Source organism: Sminthopsis crassicaudata, chromosome 4, assembly GCF_048593235.1.
Source record: "Sminthopsis crassicaudata isolate SCR6 chromosome 4, ASM4859323v1, whole genome shotgun sequence".
Taxonomy (NCBI): Eukaryota; Metazoa; Chordata; class Mammalia; order Dasyuromorphia; family Dasyuridae; genus Sminthopsis; species Sminthopsis crassicaudata.
This window is the reverse complement of record NC_133620.1, coordinates 68,426,479-68,449,167: the sequence shown is the minus strand read 5'-3', so window position 1 is coordinate 68,449,167 and position 22,689 is coordinate 68,426,479. Positions and strand designations below refer to the sequence as shown.

At 39.0% G+C, this 22,689-nt stretch overlaps 1 protein-coding gene across 3 annotated transcripts in view; it reads right to left on the bottom strand.

Annotated features, from left to right (window-relative positions):
- Nucleotides 1-1,466: 1,466 nt before the first annotated feature.
- The window catches only part of LOC141565443 (protein FAM163A-like), a 122,119-nt gene continuing 100,896 nt past the window's right edge, over nucleotides 1,467-22,689 (bottom strand). The window contains exons 1-3 of one of the 3 annotated variants that reach the window (XM_074308496.1): nucleotides 9,629-10,329; nucleotides 9,191-9,305; nucleotides 1,467-2,471 (exon numbers count right to left, since the gene is read on the bottom strand). In XM_074308496.1, coding sequence (XP_074164597.1) covers nucleotides 2,076-2,471; nucleotides 9,191-9,283 — 489 coding nt within the window. In that variant the 5' untranslated portion in view covers nucleotides 9,284-9,305; nucleotides 9,629-10,329 and the 3' untranslated portion in view covers nucleotides 1,467-2,075. Of the gene's footprint in view, nucleotides 2,472-9,190; nucleotides 9,306-9,628; nucleotides 10,330-22,689 lie in introns of those variants that run through there. The other 2 variants (XM_074308495.1, XM_074308497.1) reach the window with 2 other exon arrangements.

The window sequence follows — 22,689 nt, the reverse complement described above, 5'->3', positions numbered from 1 at the left end:
AATACTTATCACGTGCCAAGGAAGAATTTCAGAGAAGAAAAGCTTATCCTTTTACAATGACAAATATGTCTCCCATAGAGAGGGGATGCTCTGCTTCCTCAGCCCTCCTCCTCAGTATTTGTGTTCCATGGCAGAAGGATGTCAGGTAGTCTCTGCCATGTTTCTTATTAATCAGTTGCAGCACTGGGCACTGCTTTCCACTTTTGATAATACATGAATTGGATGAGGTGGGATTTATTTACTTATTCCCATAGATATGGGACTGGGAGCATAAAATGTGGGCGTTCAATAAAAGTACAAATTGAGCCGAGCTGATAAACTCCATAGTAGGGGCCTTAGTCACTCCTTATTCCTAAGGTATCTACAAAATTTCTCAGGGGCATCTGCTCAAAAAACACAAGTCCAGTGACAAGTGATGAGCCAGTGTGGGGACCTGGCCTTTAGGCCTCAGTGAGACAAGAACAAAGGGACATGTTGCAAAGGGAGGAGGGTTGTGACTGTTGGTTAAGCAGTGAAGTCCAACTGCTCAGTGAATCAAGGTCCTTAGAGGGTTTTGCAATGTGTGAAGCTGGGTCTCTGTCAACAGCTCTCTCCTTCTTGGCGAGTGTGGGTAAAAGCTTGGTGAGTAGTGACAGCTGCCAGTGTTGTAGGACGCCTGGTTTATTTCTCGGTTTGTGCTATCACAATGGGGATTGATCTGCCTCCATCACTCAACTCAAATGCTCACTGGAAGTATGTTTAAGACAGTGAGATTATCTTTGGGCAAGGGATAACCTCTTGAAGGAGATATGTTATATAATTTTTGACCTTTTGGTGACTGGTGTGCATATGGGGGGGGCCATCCTTACAGGTCCATCCTTTTCAATGGACAATTGAAGTGGAAAAGTCAGCCAAAATTTTGTTTTTTAAAGCCAGTTAAATTCTGAACAGAACTAAATGAAAGAGAGGTGGAGAGAGATGGAAGGAGGAGATAGCTACATACACACACACAGGCAGAGAGCAAGACAAGAGAAAACTGAGACAGGGAGACTGATTTGAACATATACAGAAAAAGGCAGACAGACACACATCCTGACAGGTAGAAACAGACCCAGGAAGGTTGCAGGCAGGCACTGAGACAAAAGAGATACACATATAAAAACAAGGTAGAAAGGTATGTTGATTCACCACAAGGGGTAGCAAGTCTCTAAGGCTTCTGTGTGCAGCAACCAAAAAGAAAAAAAATCCTGTATATTCTAGGACATGTTTCAGCTTTTTAATAAAACCCTGCCATCACTAAGTCTCCAAATCAAGGCAGGGTTTGTTTTATTTTTATTATTAAAAATCGGCATGGTCCAATCCTCTCTAAAGGCATCTCCCCCACAATGAGGTCAATGGCCTATTGCCCCTGGGGAAGTGTAGGGATAGTTTATTTATGTGTGACATCATGTGGTTGATATAAAGGAATTAGTCACAGGGCTTCCTAGTTAAGTGCTAGAAGAATTTAGTCATTGCAACTATTACAATACCAGGATTACAAAATGATCAAACTATACATAATTTTTATCTTTGTTTCTGCCAGAAAGTGTGTCTTCCCCTCCTCGCCTCCTGCCAGATCCAAGGTCTCAGAATCCCTTAGCCCCCATTTTCTGATTTTGCTCAGTTCTTCTAACAAGACTTGGTTGAGGGCTCCAGGGTCTTGCCACAGCTTACCCGGGTAGGCTTACTCTGGATTCTGCAGTCTTAGTGAGAGGTGGGGGGTAGCCATGGGTGTATTTGCTTTGCACAAAGCCCTGGGGAAGAAGCCCCACTGGTTGATACAAATGTAGTTAAAGTTGTAGTGAGCTGCAAATGTTCCCCATCAGATGAAGGGGTCTACCTTCCCCCCTCTCCCTTCCTGCTGCAACATCCTCTTAGTAGTCAGATGACTGAGTGTCGTTATCACATGTGGTACCTGATTACCCATTAGCACATCCCAGAGAACCTTAGATTTTGTAGCAAGAAAACCTATGAAAACAGACCATCCATGGGGCAGGGGCTTTTCACTGCCCTGCTCTGCTCCAAATAGGGCAGCAGGGGGTGGTGGGTGGGTAGGGTTATACTTCTGTACTAATAGCCCTTGGATTAGTAAAGGCCTCACGTCCAAGGCCTGCTCGGGTCACCGGGAAACTCTGGAGCGATGACATTTTGAGGGGTGGGGGACCCAACTCCTTGTAGCAAGTGGGAGTGTAGGTGAGCCTCTCCCCACCATTGGGGACCATGTCAGCTGTCCGTATGTAAAAGGGGGAGCTGTAGGGGGCACAACTGGGGCAGTGGCTCTGAGCGCCTCGATGCTGGTCAGGGGGCTCACTGGGGAGTGGTGCCAGGTCACCTTGTCCGTCCAGGACTTGGCTGTTGCAGGAATTGCAGGTGGAAAATCTTGATGGAGCAGAGAGATCATGTCCTTCTTCCTCTTCCTCATCATCAGAGTCATCTTTCTTACAGCAGTAGTACTGACCAGCAGGGAGAAAGGAAAGTTCAGATTAGTGAGCATGAAGCAATGTTCACACTCTCAGTTCCAAGCGTACTTATGTGTGCATGAGACCCACCTGCAGAACATGCATGTGAGCCACACAGCTCCACCCAAGCACAACATCAGCTCCATGTATGGGTGGAGGATACATGTACTAAAGGGAAATGATTCCAGAGGCGCACAAAAGTTGTCATTATGTGATCATAAATTCTATCATGCATCACTCTTTTGGCTTAAAGTAACAAGACCTCAGTTTTTGCAAAAATATCACTTTGGAAAAAGCAACATTTCAAGCTATTATCATCATCAAAGCTTTACCAGGCTCTAGTTTTTCAGATGTAGCTAGCAAAGAAGGGTCCCAAAGAAGTAAGGATTTAGGTCAGGTTAGTTTTGATTAGAAGTGGAAGGAAAAAGGGAAATAAAAAATCTGGAGCATTGGTTATTGTTTGAAGAAGGTAGCCAAGGGCAATGGGAGGACACTGGGGATTCTGTAGGGGAAGGGAAAAAGGAAAAAACACCAAGAGGGAGAACGGACACTGGGAAAGATGGCTGGAGGTTCCCTGACAACAAATTCCCTTTTTTGAAGCTTGGTGTTGGTCTAGCACAGACTCTCGTGCACAGCATAGTTATTAATAGCATATAAATGCCATTATTTGAGGTTCTCGTTATCTCCAGAAGCTCACATTTCAGTAAAGCAGAGGCAACCAGTCTTGGTGTAATTCCCAGCAAAAAAGACATCTTAGAGTTGTCAGGAAATAATAAGTAAGAAAGGATTGTCCCAAGAGAACTACTATTGTGGCAAGGAAGATCAAGAAATAAACTTGGGAGAAGACAATGATATGAAAACAGTTACAAGCAAAGCCTCAAAGAAGAATGCTAATTGAACTCAAGGCCAGCAAGAATTTCTGGAAGAGTTAAAGAGATAATAAGAGTGGTAGGAGAAAAATTATGAAAAGAGAATTAACAAATTGGTAAAAGAAGCACAAAAAATGCTGAAGAGGATGTTACCTTAAAAAATTGAATTGGCCTAATAGTTAAAAAAGGAACAAAAATTTACTGAATAAAAGAACTCCTTTGAAAGGAGAATAGACCAATTGGAAAAAGAGATACAAAAACTCACTGAAGAAAAGAATTCTTTAAAAACTAGATTTGGGCAATTGGAAGCTAATGACTCTATGAGACATCAAGAAACAATAAAACAAAGTCAAAATGGGGAAAAATTGAAGAAAATATGAAATATCTCATTGGGAAAAAAACCAACTTGGAAAACAAAAAGAGATAATTTACAAATATTATACTTCCTAAAAGCAATGATCTTAAAAAAGAGTCTATACTCTTACATTATATTTCAAGAAATTATAAAGGAAAACTGACTCGATATCTTAGATCTAGAGGGTAAAATAAGAATTGAAAGACTATCAATTATCTCCTAAAAGAGATCCCAAAATGAAAACTCCCAGGAATACTATGGATACAATTTTAGACTTCCAAAGTTAGGGAGAAAATATTACAAATAGTTAGAAAAGCATAATTGAAATATTTTGAAGCCAAAGTCAGGATCACACAAGATTTAGCAGCTTCCATGTTAAAAAGAATAGAGGGCTTAGAATATGACATCCTGGAGGCAAAGGAATTAAAATTATAACCAGGAATCAACTACACAGCAAAACTGAGTATAGTTCTTTAGGGGGAAATGTATATTTAATGAACTAGAGGATTTCCAAGCATTTCTGATGAAAAGACCTGAGCTGAATAGAAAATTTGACATCCAAACAGAAGATTCAAGAGAAGCATAAAAAATAACATGAAAGAGTCATTATAAGGGACTCAATGGAGCTAAATTGTTTACATTCCTATATGGGAAGCTGATATGTGCAATTTCTAAGAGCTTTATCATTATTAGGGTGGTTAGAAGAAGTCTGCAAAGACAGAAACCTTGAGTATGAAATGATTATGTTGGGATGTTCTCTAAAAAAAAGAATGTGGGCATTCATTGGGAGAAAGGGGAAGGAGAATGGGAAAAAATTTCTCATAGCATGCAAGAAAGAACTTGTAAAGTGGAGGGGAATATGGGGAATGCTTGAATCTCAGATCAGAATTGGTTCAAGGAAGGAAAAAATATATGCACACATACACACATATATATATATATATTTATATATACATTTTATGAATATATATATATATATATGTGTGTGTGTATATACACACACATACATACATACGCACAGCTGGGTATAGAAATCTACCTTACTGAAGATAAAAGGAGAAGGGGAATAAGAGATATGAGTGGGACAATAAGAGGAATGGTAGATTAGGAAAGGTAATGGTTAGAAGCAAGACAGACTTTTAAGAAGGGATAGGATAAAATAGAGAAGAATAAACAGAGGAAAATGGGATGGAGGGAAATGCACAATTAGTGATCATAACTGTGAATATGTGTGGGATGAACTGACCCAAAGAAGGGAAGCAGATAGAATAATGGATTAGAAATCAGAATCCAACATTATGATATAAACAAAAGAAAAATTTGGGACAGATAAGACATACATAGTGTTGAAATGAAGAGCTGGAGCAGAATCTATTGCGAAGTAAAGAGGGCAAGGATGCAATCATGATCTCAGTCAAAGCTAAAACAAAAATAGATCTAATGGAAAAAGATAATCAGGGAAATTACATCATACCATAAATAATGAAGTAATATAAAATTCTATATCAAGGTTTTCTAATAGAGACCTAATTTCTCAAATATATAAGGTACTAAGTCAAATTTATAAAAATAAGGAGCCATTTCCCAATTGACAAATGGTCAAAGGATATGAACAGGTAATTTTCAGAATAAGAAATCAAAGCTATATGAAAAAATGCTCTAAATCACTATTAATTAAAGAAAAGTAAATTGAAACAACTCTGAGACATCAACTCACACCTATCAGAAATGAAAAATGCTAAGGTGGAATGATGGGGGGAAATAGGTATATAAATGAACTATTGATGGAATATTGAACTGGTCCAATCTGGAACTATGTTCAAAGGGCTATAAAACTGTATGTCTTCTGACCCATCAGTGTCACTACTAGAGATAAAAGGATAAAGTTCTATATATACAAAAACTTTCATAGCAGTTCTTTTTATGGTGGCAAAGAATTGGAATCGATTTGGGAATGACTAAACAAGCTGGGGCATATGATTATGATAAAATATTTTTATTCTTTAAGAAATAATGAGGGGGTAATTTCAGAAAAAAATCATGGCAAGACATAATTGAACTGATGCAAAGTGAAATGAGAAAAAATGGAAGATTACTGTGCACAATAACAGCAATGTTGTAATGATAAGCTGTGCAAGGCTTGGCTACTCTGATCAATACAATGATCCAAGGCAATTCCAAAAGATGAAAAAATGCTAACTCCAGAGAGAGAACTGATGAACTCTGAGTATAAATTGAGTATAATTTTTTTGCTTTCTTTTTCTTTTTTTTAGATATGGCTAGAATAGAAATAAATTTTGTATGATTTCACAGCATAATTGGTATATTATTTCCCTTCTCAGTGGATAAAGCAGGAATAGGAGGCAGGAAGAGAATATGGAACTCAAAACTTAAAAAGAAAGAATGTTTAAAATAAATACTAAAAAATAAAATTGGAAAGGGTAAAAAAAGAAAAGAAGAGAAAGAGAGGCCCATGATCATCTCTTTAAGCAGTGAAGGGAATAAGTGATTTTTTCAGGGAACCAAAGTAGAAGCTAGCCAGAGGAGCTGGCCAAAAGAATTTCTTGTTTCACCCTCATTGCTTGTTCCTTGATGCTTTTTTGCTCTAATGAGCTTACAAAAAAACCCAAAAACTATAGGATCATTAGAAGCCATCAATCAAGTTTAACCACTTCATTTTACTATAACAAGAAGAGCTGCTATAAATGTTTGTGTATACAAAGGTTATTTCCTTCTGCCTTTGGTTCCTTTGAGATATATGCTTAGTAAAGTTACTACTGGTACAAAGGTTCATAGAGTGTAGGGGGGCTCTTGGGAACATGATTCAATATTGCTTTCTAGAATTACTGGACTAATTCATAGTTCCACCAATGGTGCAATAATATGCCTATTTTCTTGTATTTTTTAAAATTGAATTTTATTTTCCAAAGGTCCATATTTCACCTCCATTTCCCTCCTCACTCCATTGAGAAAACATGTTCCAAAGGTAAAAAGTCAAGATAAATAACTTCCTATTTTCTTTGTCTGTGTCCAAAATAAATATGTCTTTATTCTGAATCCATCACCTCTATCTGGAGAGAGGTAGCGTATTTCATCATGAGCCCTACTCATCATGAATTATTGTATATATCATTCTCCTGGATCATTTTGTAACAGTTTATGCAAGTCTGCCTCAGGTTTTGCTGAAACAATCTCCTTTGTCATTTTTTTTACAGCACAATAGTATTACATCACATTCATATACCATAACTTGTTCAGCCCAACTATTGCTTAATTGATAGTCACCTCTTCAGTTTCCAATTCTTTGCCACCACAAAGAAAGCTTCTATAAATATTTTTGCACAAATGGGTCTTTTTCCTATTTCTTTGATTTTTTTTAGGGTAAAGACCTAGTGGCGGTATTACTGGGTCAGAGTATGCCCCCTTTTTATAGCTTTTTGGGCATGACTCCAAACTGCTATTCACAGCAATGAAAGCGAATGGTCTTCACAGTTCCAACAGTCTATTGATGTACTGATTTTTCCACAGTCCCCCAAGATGTGTCCTTTTCCATTTTTGTCAACTTTGCCAATCTGCTGCAAACCTCTCTCATTTAGAAGATTTTAAAGGAGAAAATTTAAGTGACTTGTTTAAGATTTTTCCAATGTCTTCCCTCTGCCTCTGTTTCTAGTCTATCAGGGCAGTTTTCTTTCAAGATATCTTGAAGAATGCTACCTATACCCTTTTTATTTAGTCATGGCCTTCATGTAGACAAATTATTTTTATATCATCTCTCCTGTATCTATTTTCCACGTCAGCTGCTTTTGCAATGAGGTTTAAGGTATTGAAATTATCTGGCCTTCAATTTGAACCCTGGTCTTCCTCACTTCATGTCCAGTGCCTAATCTACTATACCATACTGCCTTTCTTTTTCCATGGTGACTCATATTCCCTAATACAGAAAGGTCAGTAGCTTCCCAGCTCCATTCCTCCTATTTACAAAATTTCAATAGTTCACATTTCTTTGGGGCATTTCAGCTTACAAAGCACTTTCCATATTATTACTCCCATATTATAGAGGAGGAGGAGGAGTCTTCAGCTCAGTGGTAAATCAGTTGCTCACATTCACATAGCCAGTGTAACAGAGTTAGGATTGGAAGCCCTGTCCTATGATCATATTCCAGCCTCTTTCCTCTGAAGATGGAAGGGAATAGCTTCTAATTCTTATTAATAGAGAAAGACATTGCTGTGAATCTCTGGATGCAGCTTTTAAAGAGCATTTAAAAACCATGGAAATTGAGTGATTCCTTTCCTATCACTCCTGAAATGCAATGACTATCTAATCTCATACTCTCTGTTGAGCCTCCAAGGTACCACAGGACCTTGAAGAAGACCCTTTCTCTCTAACTAGCTAAATGGTGCAGTAGATAAAACACTGGGTCTAGTCAGGAAGACATCAAGTACCTCAAATAATAGCTATGTTAAGCTTGGGTAAATAATTTAGCCTCAGTTTCCTCAATTGTAAAATGGTGATAGTAATAATACCTTCCTAGGATGGCTGTGAGGATCAAATGAGAAAATATAAAGTGCTTGGCTCAATGCGTGATATATAATAGGTGCTATATAAATGTTAGTTGCTATTATTATTAACATCTCCATGTCAATGGTTGAAAGGCAGTATAGTGCAGTGGATAGTTTGGATCTGTATTAATGAAGACCTCAGTTTCAATCCAACTTTGGATTATTGCTATGTGATTCTGGGCAAATAACTTAATTTCTTTTTTTAATAATAACTTTTTATTTTTCCAAATACATGCAAATATAGTTTTCAACATTCATCCTTGAAAAACCTTGTGTTCCCTATTTCAAAGTCTGTTTCCTTTTGTACAGCAAAATAAATGTATGGACATGTATACATATATTGTATTTGGCTTATACTTTAACATATTTAACATGTATTGCTCTACTTGCCATATGGGGGAGGGAGTGGGGGGAAGGAGGGGAAAAATTTGAACAAAAGGTTTTTTGCAGTTGTTAATGCTGAAAAATTGCCCATGCATATATCTTGTAAATAAAAAGCAAAAAAAAGAAAAACCTTTGTGTTCCAAATTTTTCCTCCTTCTCTCTTCCCCAGATCCTCTCATATAAACAAGCAATCCAATATAGGTTAAACATGAGTCACTTATAGACCTCATATCTATCAAACAAAGAAGTTGGACTTGGTAGCTTCTAAGTTCCTTCCAGCTTGAAATTCAGTGACCCTATGTTTCACAGAAAGGTATTCAGGTGTAGTGTACCAAGCTCAGTGTATTATAATTCCCAATTTAAAAAAATAATCCTGTGTCATGAGCAAAAAAGTTTGAGAACCATACTCTTCCATCTCTTAAAACCCTCCATCCATATCTCAGAGCACTTGAACTAATTATACCCAGTAGATTTTTAGCTCAACTTTCTAAGGTCATGGAATTTGCTGGCATAAAGCCATTCCGGGGGCCCAGGAAGTTACTGACCTGGAGCCGACAGTAGCACAGGACAGCAATGATGCAGAGTAAGATCACAGTTGCTAGGATTCCGCCAGTGATTACAACTGTTCCCGCTGTCATCCGAACGATTCTCCATCAAACTCTGCAAAACACAAGCAGAAAGGCCATATAGAAACGTTGAGTCACTTGGAAATAAGAGTCAGTTACTATTCTGGAGGCCATTGTGATGGATGTTTAGGGCCCACTCTCTACTGGACACAGGAAGATAAGACATGAAAAACTCCTTTATAGACAGTTAACTCTAAGAAGTTCAGGTCCCTGAATCCATATCCCAACTTCTTTCTCTACACATAGGGAGGCACCATTTACTAAGTTAATGCTGCTTATGCTTTTTTTTGCTGAAGTAATTGGAGTTGTGACCAGGGTCACGTATGCTTTTTTTTTTAGTATTTTTAAGTGATTAACCTGTTAAACTGTTGACTTAGATGTCCATTCTGTGGTAGCAAAGAACTGGAAACAAGGTAAATGCCCGTCGATGAGGAAATGGTTGAACACATTTTAGTACATAATAATGGAATGTCATTGCTTTGTGAAAAACAATGAATATGAAGAATTCAAAAAGCATGCCCCCAAGAGAGAGCCCTGTGCTACTATGCCTAGAGAGGGGAGGAAAATCTCAGCACTGAGATCCACTCCAGTCCATTCAGCAGTTTCTTGGTGAGCAGAGTGTGGGATAACTCAGAGGAGGTCGAGAGTCCTATGGAGTTATAGCTTATTCTGTTTCTGGTTTGAATCTAGGCCAGACAAGTTGAGAGAGAGAACCATAAATGCTGGAGGCTGCTTAGAAGGCAGATTTAGGCCATAACTCAAGATCAACATTTTCAGGCTGGCCAACTAAGCACATTCCAAGTAGGATATACTTTCCTAAGGAGTTGAGGTTAAGGGCAGGGAGGATGAAGTAGCATGCCTTTGCTCCTTAGCATTCCAGCTCTCCTTACCCTTTACTGTTTCACTGCCCACGCTATATCCTGGCACTCCCAAGTCCTGGGGAGGCTAACCTATCTCTGGAGTTCTCACCCCTAAGAGCTAGTTAATTTGTGACTGGGAGTGTACAAACTATCCCACCGTGTCCACTGACTGGCCCTGGACAACAGACCACATTACATATCTTATCCTTTTTGTTTGTTTGTTGTTTTTTCCTTTTTTAAAAAAAAAATTAATATTTTATTTTCCTCCAGCAACATGTAAATACAATTTTAACCTTCTTTTTTAAAACTTTGAATTCCAGATTTTCTCACTTCCTCCTCCCCCTCCATCCCCTACACTGAGAATGCAAACAATTCAATACAGGTTATATCATGCACAATATTTCCCTAATAGTCTTGTTGCATTTACCATGTCTTTTGTCTTTTTTGTATCCCCAGCTCCTAGCACAGTAACTGGCTTATTATAGCTACTTAATAAATGTTTATTGATTGATCTTTCCATTTCTATTATCATCATTAAGTTAGCTGAAGCTCCCATCATTTAAGACTTGGATACATGTGATAGCCTCCTAATTGGTCTCTCTACTTCGTCCTCTTCTGACCTCTGATCCATCCTATGTCCTATAGTCAGTCCTAAGTCAATCTTCCCAAAACATTGCTTTTCTCAACTGCCTGTGAGGTAACTTCAAAGCTTCTTGGCTGGAGCCTCAGGGCCCTCCATAATCTGGTCCAATTCATCTTCAAACCATTAATGCCCTCCGATGCAAATGTCCTTTGTGCAGTTAATTAGATGAGTTAGTCAATGTCACTCAACCATGCTTTTGTGGGCTTTTTCAGGAGAAGAAATGTCACTATATTACTTTATAGATCTCAAAGTATCCTTGCACATAATTGTATTCAATAAACATTTGCATATTGCTTGGTGCCTTATTCATTCCTATCTTTGTGTTTTTTGCTAAATGCTCTTCCTGGGAGGCTTTCACTCACACTAAATACACTTATTAGTACCTTCAGAGTGTACAGAACTGTAATAGATGCTCCAGGAGAAACAAAGCTTAGACATTCCTTCTTTCACAATCTAATAGGAATAAAACGCAATGGAGGTTCCTATAATGTAATTATTACGTGATAAAACTTGGTATAAACCAAAGGATTTCCTTCTTTTTTCTCTCCCTGGCCAAAACCTTCTCATCTTCAAGTTTCAACTCAAGTCTTCTGTCTTCGGTGACATTTCTTTTTTTTGACTGTCTTAGTCTCTAAATAGTCCTTTCCTGTCATGAATTCCTGTAGCATTTAAATGATCCATTCATTTGTACCACAGAATACCGAGATGGAAGAGCTTTCAGGAATGACCTACTTTTTTTTTTTTTTTTTTTATTAATAATAGTTTTTATTTACCAGATATATGGATGGGTAATTTAAACACTGACAATTGCCAAACCTTTTGTTCCAATTTTTCCCCTCCTTTCCCCACCCCTTCCCTCAGATGGCAGGTTGACCCATACATGTTAAATATATTAAAGTATAAATTAAGTATAATATATGTATACATGTCCAAACAGTTGTTTAGGAATGACCTACTTTTATAGGTAAGGCAAGTGAAGCTCAGAGATAAGGAGCAGTTTGAAATTATGCAGATAGAAATGATCAGAAATGGGATTTGAACTCAGGTCTTTGGAGCAAGTTTGTTAGTTACACAGATAGAAATTGGAGATGGGATTTGAACTCAGGTCTTTTCCCTCAGGCACAGTGACTGCCTTACAATATTGTTATAAAGCCTGCATGCAGCTCTCCCAGCCAGTGTAAGTTCCTTGAGAGAAAGAACTGTCTTTAAGTTTTATGTGTTTCTCTCCACAAGGATCTAGGACAGTGCACAAGATAGGGAGTTCAATTTTCTCATGAAAATCTCATGATTCTTCAGCACTTTGACCAGCTTGTTCCTTACAGCTCTGTCTACCACCAGAGGGCAGCAAATACTATTTTGTCTGGGGAGCCCAACTGGGAACTAACTGATCAGCCCCAAATGGACAGTTTTTAAAAGCGAAATGGTGGGACCACTTCCCAGTAGCTGTGAACCCAACAATATACTGGGAACTACAGGGACCTGACTGAAAGAAGTGCTGAGAATCACAACTGGGGTTAAGGATAGTACTTGGAACAAAGTAAGCTCTTAGTGCATGTTGGTTGACCTGATAAATGGGAATATAATTCATAGCTTCTGCCAGAGCACTGGCATTAACCCTTCACAGTCTTCTCCACAGGCTGTGTGTGTAGAGGAGGCAGAAGCAGGCGCAGAGGCCAACCACTGCATCACTCCAGCCTTATACAGTCTTTCTTAGGGGTGCATCTGAAGCAGCTGGTCTCCTGCCTCATCTTCCCCACTCCACCAACTAAACTACTTCAGAGAATTATTTGGAATTCACCTGATCAGGAGGCAGTTTTTCTGGTGGCTTAGGGGATAAACTGTCCTTTTTGTGCTTTTCTTCATGTGTCTGGGACTAGCAGGAGCTAAAATTTATGGGAAGCTAGTGCCCTAGAAAAAAGAATGTATTTGTGAGTCTGTGGATTTGGGAAGACAAGCTGAATTCCGAAGGTATAAGTAACCTGGGTAGATAGACAGTAGTTCTAACAGTTTACATTCACTTCCCAGTGTTCCTTCTCTGAGTGTAGTTGTTTCTGTCCATCATTGATCAACTGGAAGTGAGTTGGGATCCAATCTTTTAACAGGAATCTGAATCCATCTACTTGTACTTACCTTGTCTTGCCTCAATTTCCTCAGCTGCAAAAAAGGGAAGATAATAATATTGGACTCCCAAGATTTGTATGAAGATAAAATGAGACAATATTTATAAAGCACTTGGCAAATCTTAAAGCACATTATAAATGTTAATAATAATAACAACAACAATCATTGTTACCCATCTGGCATCTCTGCATTCTCCTTTAAGAATAGCGTAATTATAATAGCATTTTATACCTAAGTTTATTTAATAAGTATATTATTTATTCCCACACTCTCTTCCTTCCCCACTCTCATTCTTCCCACAGTTAATCTTGGCTTAAAAGGGTAGCGGTGGCCCAGTGCAAAGATTACCTACTCTAGCCATCAAGAAGCTGAGCTAAATTTGTCTCCCTGACCGCTCCCTTACTACCTGTGTAACCTAGTTGTCTTTAACAATTATTTGATTATTATCATTATTGTTGTTCGGTTATGTCTGACTCTTCATGGCCCCATTTAGGGTTTTCTTGGCAAAGGTACTGGAATGATTCAGCTCATTTTACAGATAAGAAAACTGAGGCAAACAATGTTAAGTGACCTGCCTGGGGTCACTTAGCTAGTAAATGTCTGAGGCCATAAACTTAGGTCTTTCTGATTCCAGGCCTGGCTTTCTACTGCACCCAAACAGCCGCCTAAATATCTGTCTGTTTCTCATTAAATGGTAGCTGCTGTTCTAAGTGAGAGATGCTAAAAGGAGACAATTTATCCTGGCTCTAGGATTCCCTGGCCCAGCCCTAAGGGATCAGGACAGATCCTTCTGGATTTAGAAGCTCTTGCTTGAAGAACAGGGGGACTATACGGGATAGGCTGTGGCCTGGTCTGACATTCTGAAAATAGCTGAAGTAATACCTCTGTCACAAAGACAAGAATCAGGTATGCTAGATGGCAAGAGCATCAATCCCTGAGAGAAAAAATAGAAATTTAAAAGAAAGATGTTCCAATGTGGAGGGAGGGAGAAGAGGTTAGAGGAGAAGAGGAAGAAATGAGGAGAAATTGGCATTTTGATATAATAGCAGTTGCTTTAGGGGAGAATTCTATATGGGGTAGATTGATCTTGGGAATAGGTCAATGAAGCTCTCTAAATGAATTGCTCCCAAGAGCATGTCCTAAGGACAGTGTCTAATGATAATGTTTCACCACCATTTACTTAGGTTTTCCTCTGGCACATACCTCTGGCCCATACCTAATTCCCCACTAAGATGTTGGGTGAAAATGTTAATTTCTGAGAGCTGTGAATAGACAAATCAATCACCACTCACTTTGACCAGGTTCATTCTTAGTTCTAGGAGGGAGGGTCTCTCCAGGCAAAGTGATCTTTGTTTGCCTTTCTTGTTGGTGTCTATTCTCTGCTTCTCATTCTCTATATAGGAATGTTCTCTAGGAGTTTTCAGTCCTTTTTTCTCCTCTTTTTACATTCTTTCCCTTGACAATTTCATCCATAGTTTCAATTATCACCTCTCAGCAGATGACTGACATATCTGATATCCAGCTTCAATTATTTCCCCAAGCTCCAGTTATCTGCTGGATCTCTCCACTTGGATGTCAACCAGTGCCTTGAATTCAGCATGTCCCCAACCAGCTCTCCTCTAACTTTTGTCTTCCCTCCTAATTTCTCCATTTCTGTTGATGGTACATCCATTTCCCTAATCACCCTGGTGTGAAATCTCATCATTTTTGACTTGTTCCTTTCTCTGATTTATTTTGTTATTCAGTCATTTTAGTTGTGTCCAACTCTTTGATCCCTGTTGGGTTTTCTTGACAAAGATACTGGAGTGGTTTGTCATTTCTTTCTCCAACTCATTTGACAGAAGAGCAAACTGAGGTAAATATGATTAAGTGATTTTCCCAAGGTCACACAGCTAGTAAGTACCTCAGACTGGATATGAACTCAGGAAGATGAGTCTTCATAACTCCAAACCCAGCACTCTATTATGATACTTAGCTATCCTCTCTGAATCATCCCTCTGCAATATCTCTGACTTTTGTCTTTTTTCCATTCACAGCCAAAATCTTATCACCTGTCCTTATAGATTATTGTAATAATCCTGTTTCTTCCATAATTTCCCCTCTCCAATTTAATCTTAAAATAAATACAAAATAAACACAGAAATGATTTTCTGATGCATAGGTCTGAATATATTGTTCTTTATGCTTCCTATTGGCTCTAAGACAAAGTAAAAGCTGCTTGAACTTGACATTTGTACGTTTTCAAAATTTTCATTGTTTCAGTATTTTGGATGACTGCTACCTATTTCCTACTGTATAAAACATCTCTTTCATGTGAGCATTTGTCCAAAGATGTCTTATGGCTGTAAATCACGGAACACCATGCTTGCAGATGATTCAAACTTACAAGCAATGTAAACAGCAATAGAAAAATGCATGGCGAGTCTAAGTAGCCTGTAGCAGATTACCAATGATCTGTGAATGAGGAGTTCACAAAAAGACACTGTTGAAGATCTGTGGGACTGGAAAAGGAAGGAGGTTGTTTGAGAGATAACAGATAAACAGCCAAATGCTATGCTAGCACCCCTGAGATATTAAAAAGAATAGAGGTGTGTGACTTGGGTAAGTTAGTTAACCCTGATTGCCTTAAAATTTTTAAAATTAAATTTAAAAAATTAAAAGAACAGAGAATATGTTGGATGGAACCTCTAAGGAGGATTTAGGGAAAGACAGAGAAGAATTGTTCAGGTTCTGAAGGCCTGGCAAGGTTATGATCCCCACATCCTTGTGAGGGGTACTCTCAAGATGCAATTACAGATTTGCCACAGCATCACCAAGCAGCCTGCGGTGACTGGCCTGCTGCCTGATTGATAGATCAGCCAGACTATAACAGGGACACAAGATTAGTAGGAGGATGTCAGAAGCATCCTTTTCTGTCTCTTCTCTTCTGATTAAAACAAAAATGCCCTAGTAGGCAGTAGTTTGAGGATGGATATGTAGATGTACAGCTAGAAATGCCCCAGGGGCCATAAAATCCAATTTCTGGTTTTGCAGATAAGGAAACTGAGGCTCCAGGAAGTTGTCCAAGGTTTCATAGAGGACTCAGGTCCTCTGACTTCCGAGTTATCGTGTATGCCTGAAATGCTCTCCCTGCTGATCTCCACCTTCTGGTTACTCTGCCTTCCTTCAAGTCAAGAAGCTTTTCCAGATCCACCCCTTGCTCCACTGCTAGTCCCTTCCCTTTATAATTGGCTTCAATTGTAAAATGAGTAGGTTGTATTTGATGACCTCTAAGATCCATTCTTGTTGTAGTCTATCAGCCCATGGTGGAAGTTCAGAAGTAATTGACACCAAGGCATAAATCATAGACTATCTGAGCACAGACTTTAAAAAGTCTTTGAGTCCCATTTCTGTATACCATAGTGCAGTGGAAAGAGTATATTTGCTTAAAAAGGGAACCCAGTATTCTGATGGAAGTGGAAATCTTCAACATAAAGAAGATCCAACTCACTTCCAGTTGATCAATGATGGACAGAAATAACTATACCCAGAGAAGGAACACTGGGAAGTGAATGTAAATTGTTAGCACTACTGTCTTTCTACCCAGGTTACTTCGGAATCTAATACTTAATGTGCAACAAGAAAATTGGATTTACACACATATATTGTATCTAGGTTATACTGTAACACATGTAAAATGTATGGGATTGCCTGTCATCGGGGAGAGGGAGTGGAGGGAGGGGGGGATAATTTGGAAAAATGAATACAAGGGATAATATTATAAAAAAAAGATAATTGTTATGTTTACATATATTGAAAAAAAATTAAAATGTCATCTTTCTAACAACAACAAAAAAAAGGGAACCTAGAGTCAAATCCTGATTATTTTTAAAGCATATTATTTCATATCAACCTCAAGCATGGCCTGCAATGTAGTATGTACTTAAGGAATTATTATTCCCACTTTACAGATAGAGAAACTGAGACATCTCCAGTGGTTCTCTATCACCTCCAGAATCAAATATTGAAATCTCTGACTTTCAAAATTTTTTATAACCTGCCCCTCCTTTCCAGTATTCTTCCATTTTTCTCTTCTTCCCCAAACAATGTATTCTGAAATCCAGTGACATTAGCCTTCTTGCTGTTGCAAGAGCAAGAAACTCTCTCCCCTGGCTCCAGGAATTCTTCAGTTCTAAAATGCTTGGAATGCTCTCCCTCCTCATCTCCAATTCTTGGCTTCTCCAGCTTCCTTCAAGTCCCGGCTAAAATCATATCTTCTTCAATCAGCATTTCCCAAATCCCCCTAATTCTAATGCTTTCCTTCTATTGATTATTTCTAATTTAATAGCTTCTTTTAATAACTTAAATATTAATTTAACAGCTTGTTTGTACAGAACCATTTGCATGTTAGTGATTTAGATAGAGCAGGGTCTCCTTGAGATCAGGGACTGTTTTCTTGACTTTGTCTCCCTAAAGCTAGTTTATTCACGGTGATGCAACTTCTTCAAGTATGGGAGCCAGGAATCAAATCCAGGTTTTCCTGACTCCAAATCCAGGACTCTGTCTACTGTACCCCTCACTTCTCTAAAAGCAAGTTTCTGGACTTCAGTTTTCTCATCTGTAAGTAAGGGGAAGGCAGACTCAATGAGCTGTAAAGTCTTTTTCAGCTCAAAGTCCTTCTTTTTATAAAAAGGGAAATTAACTCCAAAAGAGGTAAATGAATGCTCTAAGGTCATGCTTCTAGTCAGTGGTAGAGTGGGAAATAGAACTAATCCAGGACTTTCCCTACTTCACTTTGCTAGATGTGCAATTTAAGCAGAGATCAAAGCCAGACGATGAAGGAAGGAAAGCCTTTGAAGTTTAAGGCATGTATTCTGCATGTGAGAGAATTAAGGGGATGGATAAGCCAGAGGGACCATTCCAGAAGTCTTAAAAATTGTATCATAGAGACCATTGCTTATTCTGCCTATGTTACAGACTTAATATTATATCGGGCAGACTGAAAACCCACCTAATATTTGAAGTCGGAGAGGGCAAAGATAGCCTTGGATGGCACAATTCCATAATAGTGGAAAGAGCATTAGTTCTGATACTAAATGAGGTGATTCAAATCTTCTCTCTCCTGCTTATGATCTTGTGATTTTGAGCAAGTCACTTAATATACATGGGACTCAGTTTCTTCATCTGTAAAAATGAAGGGAGTGGATCTGAGTAAATGTTCTCTAAGGTTCCTTTTGGCCCTAAATCTATCATCCCTGTGATGGGCAGCTTCATACCACTAGTGATAGCAGCAAGAGCTGGGAGACAAGAGGACAGTTATCTCTGCATGTTGATGGAGCCCCGAGAGGTCATTTCTTTTGCTGAACAAACCGCATAGACATTGGGAGGAGGTGACAAAATCACACTGAGTGAATGTCCTGGGAGTCAGTGTCCCGTATTTCCCCAAATGAATGAATGAATAAGAAAGCTTTTGTTAAGCACTGTGCAAATACACATACATATACTTGTGTATGTGTGTGTACATACATACATACACACACATGCATATATGCATACACACATTACCAAGAAAAGGACAAAGTCCCCAGGAGGAAGGCTAGAAGTGACAGTTCCTGCTCTCAAGAAGCTGACATTCTAATAGGGGAGACATCACCTCCGAGAGGTTTCAGCTGCAGATCAGAGGGAAAGGGCTCAAGGTCCTTAGGGGGCAGCAGATGGTAAGGCATCTTCTTGGATTTCATTTCCACTTGAGGAAATCCTATCAGAGGCAGGATGCTGCCCTCCTTCAGAAGGTCCTCTGCAAAACCACTTAATCTTCACTTTACAACAGCCTGGGTCACCTCACTCACTCAGAGACAGTGGGCTGGCAAGAAATGCATGCCACAGCTGGCCTGATTGAATGTAATTAACAGTCTTCCTGCCCCTGTGCTCCCTGCCTCCGCACCCTCAGGAGTACAAGTTAATTGAGTGGGACCTGAGCACCGGCTGATCTCAATTTTGTTGGATCCAGTTAAGCGCTTGTAGATGCTTTATTAACTCATAAAAATTGACAGAATGAGGTAGAAGCATGGAAAAGGGAGGGCCAGAAAAACGTCTGGCTCCCTCTCCTGCTGGACAGTGGTACGTGGACACTCTAAGAACAGAGAAAGGGAGACTTTGCCTTCAGCTATCTACTGGCAGCTAACAGTGGGGCCTCAAACTCCAGGTTAAATGTTCCAATATATTGACTGAGTCAATTTAATATATTCATTATTTAATAAACCGACAAAGCTCAGGTACTGGATGTAATGGGAGGCCCTAGGCAGAGTACTGTCCAATCACCTCATTTCTCAATGACGTCACTGAGTCAGTATAGCCAAACTCTTCCTTAGGAAGAGTCATCGGGATGTTAGACTGAGATTTGTCCTGCCTGACTTTTGCTTTGGCTCTTCAATCTCTTCTCTCCATCTCTCCTCCTTAAGCTGGCCTCCACCTAAATAACTTCTTAATTCATCCTCCTTTTCCAGGAAACTTACTCCAGCTTCTGACTGTCTCTTCTGAATTACCAAAATCCTTACAACCCTTACCATAGAGTTTTATATTTTCACATACGACCCAAGGTAATAATAGTCTGGGGATCCAGACTGTGCTCACAAGTGAAAGTTGGGGAGGAGTAACTGGTTTGCTACACAAGGATCTATGACTACCATGAATGTGTTCCACAGATATCTTAGGAAATGAGTTTATTTGGCCCACAAGTTTATTGGGCTAAAAAGTATTTTGGAAATCTCACAGCACTATAGAAACAAGAGCTACTACTACTACCTCTACCACTAAGTATTTTGGAAATTTTATAGCACTATAAAAATAGGAGCTGCTGCTGTTACTAGTACTATTACTATACTACTACTACTACTACTACACTACTACTACTATATTACTACTACACTACTACTATTAAGATGACTATTACTACTACTACTACTACTACTACTACTACTACTACTACTACTACTACTACTACTACTACTACCACCACCACCACCACCATCACTACTACTATCCAAAATCTTTTTACACTGGCAGGATTTAATAAGTGTTTTGCCCTGCTGGTATAGTCTTCAAGAAATCAGAATTACTTCTATGATTTCTTGAAGCATGGGGGAAGATTTGTCTTACTATGGTTTGATATGTGTATTGTTTCCCAGGCTAGTTGGAAACTGCTTTTGGACCAGGCCAGGATAAAATGCTATATATCTGTATCTCTCACGGCCCTCACATGAACACATTATTGTCCCAGTTAATTGGCTAATGTAAGATACCTCTGTTTTCTTCCACTGCTGGATTGTATACCTAGTGGAAACGGAAAACACCCATTGCTTAAAGTAGGAGTTCTTAACCTGGAGCCTTAGAACTAATCTATTTATCTATTTATCCATCTACTCTATAATATACCTATTTATAGATATGTACATATATAAATAGATAGATAAGAACATCTTTCATGTAACTGGCTTCCTTTGTGATCCTATGGAGTTTATTTTGTGCATTTAAGAAAGAGGTCACCAGACTGCCAAGGGAGTCCATAACACATACAAAACAGATAAGAATTAAATAGAAATAGCTATATCTATAGATGGCTATATATGTAGATAGATAAGTGCATCTTCCCTGTAATTGGCTTCCTTTGTGATCTCATTTAAGAAAGGGGTCAGCAGATTGCCAAGGGAGTCCATATACAAAAAGATAAGAACCTCTAACTTGGTACCTTCTGCTTTTTATTGGGAGTTCTTTCCACACTTTAATTGTTAACCTTGAATAGGTTATTTAGCCTCTATGTGTTTCAATTTTTCTTCAAATGCACTTGACAGCTAGAGCCATCTGGAAAGTGCTTCGAGATCTCAGGACAGCAGGCTTCCCATCCTAGTGAATGCCAAGTCTTTTGCAAGATTGCAGAAGACCCTGCCGTGTTCTTGTCTCTGCACCAACAAGATGTCAACATCCTGGAAGAAACCTCAACAAGAACCTAGAGATGGCAGGATTGATTTCTGAGGAAAGAAGAAAAGAAAGAAACTGGCTAATGTGAGCTACAGGAGCTTCGTTAGAGTGGTGTGGGAGTATTTAGGAAGTCTGCAAGCACAGCAGTTATCCTTAGAAATCTAAAAGGGGGAGAGAGTGTGGAATGAAGAGGTTAAGTCAGGGACCTCTTATTATTGCACTTACACATAAATCACAATGATCATGGGAAACTCCCAATTCACAGCAGAACTGTAACTAGAAATTTTTGCACCTGGGGCATGGGAGAGATGGGAAATATGGAAATTTACTTGCAGGGCAGCCACTAGGGGGAAGTAGTGGTCCAGGTTAATGCTCCTGCATTAATTATAGTTCTGATACATAGAGAGCTTCTTGTCATGATGGTTGGATCTCTTCTCTCTCACTCAGTTTGTATAGACTGGCTTATTAGTCCATGTCACAGTAACCACGAGTCCTGTTAAGGAGAAAACTGCTTATGAACTTTAGTAGAAAGAATGCTGGATTTAGAGTGGAGTTCAAATCCTATTTCTGCCATTTACTGCCTTTGTGATTTCAGGAAAGTCACTAGCCATCTCTGGGACTCAGTTTGTCACATAAAAGGGTGGGACCAAATAACCTTTAATGTTCCTTTTAATTCTGGGTGATGATCTCTGGTCCATACAAGAGTGTTGATATGCTCTACAAACTCATGCATTTAATCCCCATTCTGTACTCTGTGATCCAGGCAAACTGACATTCTTTCTGTTCCTTGCACATACACTCCTTCTTCTATTTCCTGATCTTTGCACTAGCTGTCCTCCATGCCTGGAATGGTTTCTGTCTTCACTCCTCTCTCAGAGTTTCTCTCTTCCTTCAATATACAACTCAGGGCCCATATCCTACCTGAAGCTTTTTCAAGTTCCTAAAAGAGCTAGTGCTCTCCCCCCAAGCTTCCTTACATTTAATTGCTTTATATTTTTTTGAATTTCTTCTGCATATATCTATATTTGCATATTTTGTCTCTCTTATTAGCACACAGGTTCCTTGAGACCAAGAATAGTTTCATTTTTTGAATCTCTAGCACCTAGAACAGTGCCTGGTTCACTGTAGATGCTTAATAAATGTTTATTGTTGATTGATAGGTATAACCAGTCCCCTCTTTCAGATACTTTATTGTTGAATTGGCAAGGATATTTAGATTGGTGGTTTGTGTAGTAACCTTACTCTAAGTAGTAAATTAGAGCAGTGTTCTGGTCAAGAGGCATTTACACTTTTCTCTGGAAGAGCCTCGAGGTTCATAGTGTAGCCCCTTTCTAGCCCTTGAAGAATCCTGTTGTAATCCTCTCTCTGCTCAGGAGGTGATTTTGTAGCTCACACACTCATGTAGGAGAGAAAAAAGGGATCTTGGAGGCCGGTTACAGGCAATAGAGCATAGTTCAAAGGGCTCTAAATTTCAAATCAGGAGATCTGATGTGGAAATTCAACTCTAGCTGTGTGACCTTATGGGTCATGTCACCAATTATGAAACTACTGCAGTGATTTAGGGAATTGATATTGGAGGGAAAAGTACTGGAATAAGAGAAAAGGTTATAAGAGGAGAATGATGGGAATCAGCAGAGAATGCAACCCAAGGAGGGAGAGAATTCAAAAAAAATATGGTAAATATTGATAAATGCTACAGAAAGATTAGGGAGAATAAAAACCAAAATGGGCAAGGCAATAAAATTCCCTGTGCCTCAGTTTCCTTATCTATAAAAGGAGAGGACTTAAAATAAAAAATATCTTTCAATTTAAAATCTGTGATTCTAGGATCTCTCTGT